The following is an 11,653-nucleotide window of genomic DNA, read 5'->3' as shown; positions in this document are numbered from 1 at the left end:
CTCTTCCTGATATAATTTACATCAACAATGAGGACAATTTCATTATCTCATAATACTGATTTCTCCCTTCCTCCATCGTTTAGGATATTTATCCAGAACAAAACAGAAATGTGCTACCTACGTTACTTAAATCGATTTTTAAGTCTACAAAATGTGTAAGTTGTTCCCTTTTCTTTGATGATGGGGCAATTGGTCACAACTAAATAGTTTGGAAAAATACAATAGCAGAATACATTGGCCCACGTGTACCTTATGCGTTTACTGTAAGTATTATATTTGTTCCTTGGTTGACCGTAAAATATATCGATGGGTACCGTATGAAAGCAATTTAGATCAACATCACAAGCACAAAGTGTAGATCTAGTCTGTGGGCTAAAATCAGGAGATATATTCAACAAGACATACTGTAAACCTTTCACAATAATGCAGCCTGTGTTTACATGACACACTATGCTACTGTAGCACAGAGCATGTAGAGAGAGAGAGAGAGACGTCCACTTCTGAGAACCTGGAGCACAAGCTATGAGCTACAGGACACCAAAGACAAATACCACTGTCATTCATTCTTCTCCTAAAGCCATCTTCAGAGAAGGGATATGCTGGAGGAGTTGGACACAGATGATAAGCTTAGGGGATAAGAAAACAAACATAAAGAAAAAAAAATTTGAACAAGGCACAAAATTGTCTGTAAAATAACTGAACTGTACAGAACAGGCCCCAATGGTTTGGGAGGGGGAGGGGCGAGAGACCCCGACAAGACCCTCCCATTCTGCCTCCTCAAGACCTCCACTCTTCTTCTGCTTTTTTCTCTCTCCCTTTAGTCTCTACCTCTTCCTCGCAAACGCCACATGCCTATACCCCCCCCGCCCGCCTCCTCCCCTCCACACACACCCTCAGGCCTACTCAGTTAAATATAGTGCTCCTTCAGGACCCCCCGCCCCCCGTGATCCCCCCCTCCGGCCTGTTCAGTTTAGATGTAGTACTCCTTCTTCTCGTCTGTGTTGTTGTGGCCCCCCTCAGCGTTGATGATGGCCGTGTCGGCGTCCGCCGCGTCGTCTGCGCCTTTGGCTTCGTGCGTGAAGTAGGTGCCTGCGTTCGAATCAGAATGGGTTTTAATCGCCATGAACGTTTGCACAGACAAGGAATTTGCTTTGGCAGGAAGGTGCATACATTAAACATATAGGAATCTTATTTTTTTTATATGAGGTCTAACTATACTAAGGGTACATAAACTACCAATACTAAGTGGATATAGAATTTAAATAAAATATACAATAAAATATAAAATAAAATATATACCACACATCACAACATTACACTTGGATCTGGAGTCACTGAAAATTCCAGTCAGGGAGCAAGGAACCGGTGTACATACGGGCTGTTGTTGTACTTTGTTTTATCCATGAATGTGCTATTATCAAATTGTGTTTGGAACACTGGTGTATTGAACCACTGACAGTCTGAACCAAGCTTTTACCTTTGTGTCTGGCAAAGTATCGTCCCAAGACAATGAGTGCACAGAGGATGGCAAACATCACCACGGCAACCACCCCTCCAATGACAGCATGGTCCAGTTTCTGTTGTTTCCCATCGCCTGCTCTGGAGTCTGGAGACACAGACAGCTATTTACACACTCATCCAAAGAATCACAATAAGTCTTCCATCCAATTGCCTCCTGTACACTAGTCATTGTCGTTATAAATAGTTGATGGTAGGGAAGGTTCTACTCAAACTGTAAGTCAACAGTCAGAGGGTTCAGATTCTGCACAGTGCTATACAGTATGTGACTCGCAACAACAACACTCACTGTATGTTTAATTACATGGAAATGACTCAAAGGAATTGCGCGCAAATGTGTTGTTTTTCCTGTTACAATTCCACTGAAATATATGATCAAACTCCCACATAATCACACTCCTACATGTTGAAGTTCTAAATGCATAAAAATAGAATGCAGTCTGTCAAAAAAGTGGCTTTGCTAAATGTCACACAGTTCCAGCCCAATGTGCATTACAATGATATACTTGACCAGTTCCACCGTTTAAACAGAGAAAGTTCAGAGAAGTGTAAAATCTACTCAGATTTAAGAAGCGGTAGCTGGAAGTTATGGAACTCAATCATCAGGCAGAGACAGAATCCTGGGGATCAATCTAAGCTACATGTCCCCTCACTGTGAAATACACCCTGCTCACAAGTCAGAAATGGCAAAGTCTTCCACCACTTATCCAGATTTACTGTGTCCCATAAGGGACCAAGACACAATTCAAAGACTTTTCATTTTTCAATTTCTCCTCGAGTTTTAAGTGAGGGGGGATCTGTGTTCTGTGGGAAGTTATGGAATACTGTGAAGGATTCTGAGGCATACTGTACCCCAGAGTATCATACAGTAAACTAAAAAAAAATACTAGAATAGAATCCTGTAACGGTGTGAGAACATCGATAATAATGTAAATTGCCTCCGACACCTTCATGAATTAATAATAGTAATTTGACAGCTGCTACTTTGCTATATAATTTAGCACGTGCGCCTACTACAGTAGCACTAGTATCGTACACTGTGTAGATGATGCAGTCGAACTCGTGATTGAGTGTCCAGATCTACTTTACTGTGCGTTGAACAAGGAGAGCATTGCCAGGAGCCATTCAGCCCATACAGTGGGCTTCAGCCTCGTCTCTCTGCTGCCGGTTGCTGTGTCTCAGGCACAGTCTGTCTCCTACCACGTCTGTGTGGGAGAACGCAGCAGAGGGAGAAGAGAGGGCGAGCCACACTCCACGGTGATGAATATAAAACTGCTAAATGGACTGTGCAGAGGGGGCCTGTCACACCGCCTCCCTCAACCCCCCCAGCCCCCTCATTACTTTGCCCCCTCCCCTCCCCCTCTCCTCTGCCATTACTGCTCTCTGCTGTTACATCACCCTGCCTCCTCTGCCCTCACCTCATTCCCGCTTCTCCGACTTCCCCTCACCACCTCCCCCCTCATCATTACCTCACCCCCTCCCCTATTCTTAACACCCTCCACTGTTACCTCCACTGTTACCCTACTCCCCCCAACAACCGTCACTTCACCCGGCCTTGGCTACCTTCACGTCACCCCCGCTGTTTTCCATTTGACAACTCCAGGAACCAGTGAAGAGGGAGGCTGCCATTCCAGCGCTCTGAGGGAATACTTTATTTCAACACACAGATGCGTGTGCCTGTATTGAGGGTGTTTACAAATAATCAGAGAATATCAGCATGAGGTCATAATATCCAAAGGGCATAAGGCACCTTTTAGAGGGCAAGAGGTTGGTAAATGGCATGTTACATATTTTCATGTGTCTTTGCTTGCGATCTTTCAACATGTCTGCCTCTTACATAAGGAATATCATTCATCCCACATGGCTTCCACCAGTGTACAGGATAAAATATAGCTTTAGATTTTATTCAATGATGAATGTGCAGTCCAGTGTCTCTTTCTATGAGGTCCCGCTTGTTGCTTGGGGACCACTGACCCCCCTTCAGCCTCGGCTGTGACAGGAAGTGCACCTCGACAGGAATTTATGGGCAAATAAACTGGATTTGTTGCTGATGTCCATGTCGGCGCAGCATTGGAGTCTTTTCCACTGGACGGACCCCCCCCCCCCTCTTTGCACTGGAATTATGAATTACACTGCGGGTCACTGACAGTGAAGCTCGACAGGCTTACTGACTGACTGCGTGTGTCTGTCTAGGGTCTGATTACATAGAATATCGAACTCTTTACATTTCATTAGTCATACTGCAACAAACTGTGGTGAGGGCCCACACAAACACTGTCTGATTTACGGATGTAATTACATGGCTGTAATCACAGGAATGACTCTCCTGCATAGACAGAGTAAAACCACAATCTATATAATTGTAAAATAACTTAAGTCCAAGCTTATATTTTATGGCAAGCCCAGTTCATTTCCAAAAATTGTCAATAGTAATTTATCTACAGTACGATAAATTTGGGGTCAGTTTTCACTTCAATATTTGTTATAGAAAGGTGATACATGGAACACATTCTAGCATTGTTTTCTCCTTTTTTATTATTGTACCAAACAAACGGGTCATCTTAGCATCCTTTACCCGGCTGAAGAAAATACAGCAGAAGGAATTGTATTATCCACGTCCCAACCCCAATGCTACTGTTATCTAGCCTACAATAGCAATATCGAGTTCCTTATCCAACTGAGCAAAAAGGTGAAGACAAACAACTCAAGCCTGACATTTGATAGAAGTGATAGTGTTGTACGAGTGGAAAAAACGACAAATGAAAAACGGTGAATGGAAAGTTGGTTGTGAACTTTAGCCATGCTGCTTTTTATGAAATCTTTTCAAATACTTCTCCTTGCACAAAAGAGCAAAGTGAAGGAAAACTGTTCAAACTCTTCTTCTTCTAACGTGTTATTGTGTCCGAGGTCAAGGCAAAAAGCAAAGGCGGCAGAGAAAATGGAAAAAGAACACTTCCTTTAGCTCTCAACATGGCTACTGCAGCTAGATTATTAACCAAAACTAAAAGGAGAGAACACATTAGTCCTGTCCTAGCTACTTTACACTGGCTCCCTGTTACCTTCAGAATTGACTTTAAGGTCATTTTCCTCACACACGAAGCTCTACAAGGACAAGGACCTAGCTACATTGCTAACTCTCTTATAAACTACACACTAGCTACAACACTGCGATCATCAAATGCAGGCCTATTAGAGGTCACCAGAAAAAGTCATAAGAAGATTGGTGATGCGGCCTTTGTCAATTACACCCCCAAACTATGGAACAAATTACCCATAAATATTGTGGAAGCTAACATGCTAGACATTTTCAAAAGACAGCTTAAAACCTACCTTTTTACCAACGCATTTAACAAATTTATCTCAGAAGGGTTTTACTAATTTTAGTAGTTATATTATTGTTTGCTATTTTAATTATTACTTTAATCACTTGTATTATTGTTTTTATTGATTATATGAAAAGCCCTTTGAGCTAAAATTCTTGTATGAAATGTGCTATATAATATAAATACATCTTATTATTATATTACTGGAGCAGTAGGTATATACACCACACATGTAGACAACAGACTAGAATGAGACCATGGAAAATAGCTATGTTGATTCTCAATTCTCTTGAGTGATAAATTATTTTACTCTCCCGGGACTAATTAAAACAGTAAATAATTCTGTTGTTGTTGTTGTCCTTGAAAATATATATGTTTCATCTTAATGTGAACAGAAGTTATTTGCACTGTAACATTGCTAAATTAAAGCATGTTTATGCTCTCAAATGCTACAGTATTAAGTGTTTGAATCAAATATGTCAGATTCCCTAAAGTGTGATACAGTAAATATTAGCAATTGGCACTTTGTTCAATGTGTGAACCCTTTAGTTTAGAGTGAGGGATCAAAGACTCTGTCAACCTACAATATGTTCATAACCTTGTTTCTGGAAAACATGGGAATATTTTTGGAATGCTCGATACAGATGATTTTAAACCTCTACAGTTCTACCTCATTGTGCATTGTATAACAACTTTGTGCCAAGTTATTGTTGGTCCATTATGAAGCCTGGTGGAAAGTACTGAATCAAGGTCAGAAGTGTCAAACACAAGAAATACATGTTTTTGATAGATGAAGAGTGACTCACTTCTCTTGATAGTGTAATGCTAGATTTACATCTTTTATGTGGAAAATAGAAAAGCTTGACAGTGTGAACTCTGACAGAAGCAGTTTGTTTCTTCCTCTCTGCTTCCTCTTCTACAACAACAACAATTGTTTTTGGGTAGCTGGGTAGTAAAGATGTACAAGCCTAACTCATATTATTTAATATTAAGCTTTACTGTGGCATTTGGTCCTCTAACACAAAACCCTATAGGCCTTGAACCACTGCCTTAAGCCCTGTTGCTAGGCTACACCAAGCGAGAAAAAAAATAAAGCACTCATGAGAAAAGAGAAAAATGTAGTAGGGTGTGAAAACATAACACTGTGGAAATGAAAAGCTGCGTTCTACATTAACGATGAGCCACACAAAGACAAGGCAATGTAGTAACAACAGGCTCGGAAATCCCATAGAATATTTCCCTTCACATCTGAGAGGGATGTGAGAGGACCTCATGGAGAGTCTGCTCCTCGTGTGGATGATGATGGCAGGCCGAGAGCCATGCAGACTCCTTCATTGGGATAATAGCCCTCGAAAAGACCTCAGGATTGCACTAGGAGGCACTATGGGAGGAAATTATTAGATAAGCCATAGTCCTCAAAAGAAAATGTAATCTATAAAAAGGGGGAATTGTTGTTCTAATTGTATCTGAACGTGATACAAGTAGCTGAGTCAGTGAAAAGATCAGAAGATCCCATTGCTAATTTGATCATTCTTTATCAGTATACAGAATACTGTCCACAGGGAAATTTGAGTGCAATGGTCATCAGTCCACACACAAACCAGCCATCGATCCAGGAAGTTCTTTGAAAGAGTACACCGTCATCCTGGGGGGCGAATATTCAAAATAAAGGACCTAAAATAACCTAAAACGCCGGCTGGAGCTGCTTCATGTTCCCGCCACCTGCTTTGTAGTTCTGATTGTGCAGCTGATGACACTCTCCTGGTCCCTATTCCGTCCACTCGCACACAAAATGGCCACTGCAGCTCTCCATCAGGGGCATGAAAGGGTTCTGATTAGTTCTCTGTTGGGATATATCAAAGAGCCTCTACTGTACCCCTCTGTCCTTCTCACTGAGGATGTCCTGGGCTGGCCTGTCTCAGGGACGTAAACTGTAGTGGCCCCAAATATGTTCCCTGGCCACCAGGGAAGGTCTCTGACCTACGCAGAAGATCAAAGCCAGATCTGTGAAGCTCCTTTAGAGAAGGAGCTAGATGAGATTACACCAGGTTTCTATGAGACAGGCCTGCTTGCACAGTGCAGTAGTCATACTGATGCACAAATGAATTAGGGGGATTAAGTTTAGCTGGCAAATAGTATTCCCAAATGAAGAACCAGAGAACAAATGATTAGTACATCTGTCAGTGCTGCTACTGGTGAACTGGGCAAGTCTATTTAGATTGCTTTTATGCTGTATAAATGCCACATTCTGTCACAATTACTGTAAATGTCACCTCCCTGAACAGCCAAGAACTCCTGCCCAACATAAGGCTTCAAGAGACTTTTAAAGCACCAACCCTTCTCTCCCAATCTATTTCTTTCATTGCCAGCTCATCAGAAATATATTATCTCCTAAGTGGGCCAACCACTTTCTCTGTGATGCATGCATTTGGCAGCCGTAACGTTTGGTCTGTCTGTGTGAGCACTTGAAGAAAGTAAAAACTGGGACATCTTAATGGTCAAATTGGGACACACATTTCAGTTTTTCTAAACCACCTTCTCAGAATTCTTATTTTTATAAGTATGTGTATCTGAAAAATACTAACACTGCAGCCTGGTAACAATTTTGAATAAAAATATGTGTATAAGTTTGTATTAAATATTTATTAACATTTACTATTTCATCTATGATGAAAAAGTTTAAATTATACCCTTTGTTTGAGGATAACTTTTCTAGGTGACAAGCCTCAGCTTGGACTAGCAGCACTAACAGTTCATAGTCGCTAGTATAGTATATCACTATGTAAATCTGACTCTTATACTGACTGGTTTACAAAACAGTTTGAAGGATGGTTATCACGAAATGTAACATTCTTCTTTCTAAAGAATGAAACATTTATCAAGACACAATGTAGATAAGAACTTTTCTCAAGAAGAGTATCCTGCAGCTTCTTTTGTATACAAACCGATTTCCATCCTTCTCATACAGTACGGTTCAGAGAAAATAGTTGTTATTGATGTTTGGAGCCCCACACAGACGTGAGGTGACTGTCATTGGTGGAAAGATATAAAGGGCATTGTATGGTGGCACAGGTAGCAGGAGATATAGCTGGAGATGCTGATAAGATAGAAGGGCATCCAAAAGTCACTTCCGTTTCCCCCGATCAAACATGAGGCAGGGGAGAGGTGTGACAGGTGTCAGTGACAGCCCAGCGCTGTCCATGCAGGATGGCACCGATCAGCATGACTATCTGATTTAAACTGGCCGCCTGCAGCCTCTCACGGCCTTTCACTCCTTCTCTTTACCTCTCCCTGTCTCTCACTCTCTCCTTCGCTCTTTCTCTCTGGATATTTTCTGGCCATTCCTCACCGAATCTCTCTTTCATTGTACTGCTCGACTGTGCATACATACAGACAAAGGCACACGCACGCGCACGCACGCGCACGCACGCGCACGCACGCGCACACACACACATATACACACACACACAGGGGTGAGAGTGACAGTGAAGACAGATACAATACCTTGGGTGTAGTCTGGGTTGATGGTGGTAGGTGTGGGGATAGAAGTGGGAGAATCTAGATGGAAAAATAAAAAATAAAGACATGTATAAGAAATATAGAAAGTAGAGGAAGTGACAGAGGTCACTGATGTGGCGTTAGTGACAGAACAGGAAAGCAGTCTTCCTTAATTACAAATAATGAATTAGAGTTTGTGTGGTAGTAGGAAAATAATAGGGGATATTTTAGTAAGAGGATGCTGCTTTCTACATCATCTATTCTTGAAGGTAACAAGGTGAATTTAAAAAACTACACCAAGTCGGCACATACTCAGACCTCTAATACCGCCATCCTGTTGGTAAAATATAGAAGATGTGCCAAACAGACATGACTTAACTGATATGACTGAACTGTTACACCGCAGCCAAAAATGTTCATGAATATTTCATTAAGAGAAAATGAAATCCGATATGGACATACAGTATAACTTGATTTCCTCCAGTAATCAAGTCAACTCAGGACATCAGACCATCCCGCTCCCCCTCGCTGTTCTACCAGAGACCCAGGCCTGCCACAGACACCTAAGGAGTACTGATTAGTCCTTCCACAAACCCGCAAACAAAATAATGAGAATGACAAAATAGGAGCCAGGTATGTACTGAACCTAAGAGGTTTGAAAGCGTCTCCACCACAGGAACATGGCCGACTCTGGTGCTAGCAGAGATAGAGAAGCCCCTGCTGAGAAGGAGACACAGCGGGGGAAATTGGCTGGCTGTCTCCGTGCCTTTACTGTCTGTGCTCCATCAAAAGACCTCAGTGGGAGATCACCCACTTTCAAACTAATGATAAAACATCAAGGACAGCATAATGTCGCTGCTGGGGTAGGAAGGATGAGAAGGGATGGGGTGTGATAGTGATGGTTGTGTGTGTTTGTGTGTGTGTGTGTGGGGGGGGGGGTATTGGGTACAAATTCTTTGCTAACAATATTTGGGAGTTGTCTTTCCTGGTGACCGAAGACCTGATAGCTGAAATGTCAGATTCTGGGAGAGGAAATTGGGCATTCAGAGGAGAGGGTTTTCACAGAAGCCTGAATGGGATGTGGCACATGTAATAAACTGGCAAACAAGAATTCTCCACAGGCAATTTCCAGGCTGGATGACTCCGGCCTCAACATTATGAAGGCTGAAATATGAATGTATTTGGAGGTGCCATATTTTCAAGAAGCATTTGTATTGGTGAAGAGTTTGATTTGAGAAATTCCACCCACAAATTGAAACAATGTGACTGTAATTGTTCAGCTATGCGTGTTTAAATAAAGCTGGCAACCAGTAACCTGAACAAGTTGGTTTTCTGCTCTTTTTTGTCTTTGTTTCTTCCTTTTCTGCTGGTTAACTATTTTATAGGATTCTATGTGGATTTGCTTTACAACACCCCATTCACATGCCATTGTTTTGCTTACTGTATGAAATCACTCTACACTGTAAAACTATTGACTCAGAAAAAGTGGACACAACATGGAGTGTGCCTGAAAGGTTTAACTAAAGTTTGTGAGGAAGCTGGCACACCAAGACTCCTCCTTCTCCAATCAACTAATAGGTATCAGCCCAGTTTCCAATCAAACTAATACGCACCAGCCCAGTAAAGCATTGAAGAATGTGACCAAACTCCCCTTTGTCAATTAAGAGTTCTGTATAAAGTATCTTCCGTTCCTCTGGTCCCTGTGCTAGCATGTTGTTGTCACCCTCCCACCCTTCCCTTTCTTCTCTGCTTCTCCCTGTCATCTATCCAGGCTTCCCAGGGGATCTGCTTGAGCTGCTGCTCGGCCGTGACCCATTAGGAATCTCCGCCACATCCCGAGTCCACGTCCGTACACCAGGCCCGGCTCTGCTACCGGTCTCCACCAACTGCTGGAGGCTCGGCTCTGCTACTAGCCTCCTCCACCATGGGGCTTGGCTCTGCTACCAGCTCTGCTTCAATAAAAGCTATCTATTCAATCTATTGTGTGATTACTGAACTCAGGGTTAATTAATTCCTGTTTAAGTTCCAAACATAATTCCTCCCAACTGTAAAAAAATAAAAAATAAATCTATACATATATACATTACATTACATACTTTTTATCAATATGTATGACTTCACAATATCCTTTCATATTAAAAAGATCAACAATGACAAGTGTTCCAGTAGTACTGGCTAGCACTAGCTCCGGTGGCTACCCACTCCAGATGGCTGCTTGGAATCTTTGACTTCATGGCCATGTCGGCAAGCTCTAGGTCAAACAGTCAACATCAGTTCAAACCACTGAGCAAAATACAGCTTTGTTGCCCTGCCATCAGCCAGTATGTGTGAGTTATAGCACCCACACCCTTTTATACCAGGACCATGGTGAGACTCTTATCTGGCCGACTAACACCTGACACAAGCCAAGGACCCTGTGCTCACAGCCCACTGAGGAAGCCCCGACATGGAGGCTGTGGAGAAAGTTACTGAGCCCCTCCTTCTGGCCAGAGACTTCCACTATCACATCCCTCTCTCCCCTCTCAGCCTGGCTTGGCACCAGCCTTGGGTTGTTCAGATTTCCTCGTAAGCAGACGGTTCATGAACCACAAGCCTACAACATTAACAACATCATTAACAACCATTAAAAGGCAAACTCCATACTGTATCAAGGCTGGCTCTAATAATAGTCCTGTGTTCAGTACGAAGGTTAAGAAGTATCCTACGTATACAAAACGCTAACAACACATACAATAACTGGGTTTAATATGTCAGATGGAAGTTGTATATTTAAACTTTGTTGGAAAAGGCTGTCTTGTAATGTTCCTGATAGGCTGACACTCATTAAGTGCGCAGCTTACATGTACATATGTTCATAAATACAAACTCATTAAGCTAATATAGCTGCCCTGATTAAGCTGGGAAAACTATTCTCTTGAGTAGGAAAAACCTGCTTTTGTCTGGTATTTAATCCTTAGAATAACAGGAGGAATCTCAGACATAATTACACTGTTATTAGCACCTTTTACTAATCTCCTGTGTCTCATTATAGAGCCCAGCGAAATACGAAAGCTTTCTCTGTTAACACCAGAGATATATTTAGGAGGTGGTAAACATCTAGCACTGTATTCGAAATAAAGAGTTGTGTGTAGACAAGGTGCAAAATGGCAGACACTCCATTGCCTGTATCCTTGTTCACGCTAAGATAAGACTTAATGCGCTAGTGAACATTATGAAGCTGTTTAGTCAAACATTTCATTATGCAGTTCACAAGAAAATTGGTCCATTCAAGTAACATAGCCATGACAAACAACAACACAACATAGCTCATCACT

At 42.0% G+C, this 11,653-nt stretch overlaps 1 protein-coding gene across 4 annotated transcripts in view; it reads right to left on the bottom strand.

The window, feature by feature from the left end:
- Positions 1–585: 585 nt before the first annotated feature.
- The window catches only part of cadm1b (cell adhesion molecule 1b), a 68,149-nt gene continuing 57,081 nt past the window's right edge, over positions 586–11,653 (bottom strand). For 3 of the 4 annotated variants that reach the window (XM_047036478.1, XM_047036477.1, XM_047036480.1), the window contains 3 exons: positions 8,346–8,399; positions 1,478–1,606; positions 586–1,089 (listed from right to left, as the gene is read on the bottom strand). In XM_047036478.1, coding sequence (XP_046892434.1) covers positions 971–1,089; positions 1,478–1,606; positions 8,346–8,399 — 302 coding nt within the window. In that variant the 3' untranslated portion in view covers positions 586–970. The remainder of the gene's footprint in view (positions 1,090–1,477; positions 1,607–8,345; positions 8,400–11,653) is intronic. The other variant, XM_047036479.1, reaches the window with a different exon arrangement.

This window comes from Hypomesus transpacificus, chromosome 15 (genome assembly GCF_021917145.1).
Source record: "Hypomesus transpacificus isolate Combined female chromosome 15, fHypTra1, whole genome shotgun sequence".
Classification (NCBI taxonomy): domain Eukaryota; kingdom Metazoa; phylum Chordata; class Actinopteri; order Osmeriformes; family Osmeridae; genus Hypomesus; species Hypomesus transpacificus.
This window is presented reverse-complemented; position numbering and strand designations above follow the sequence as displayed.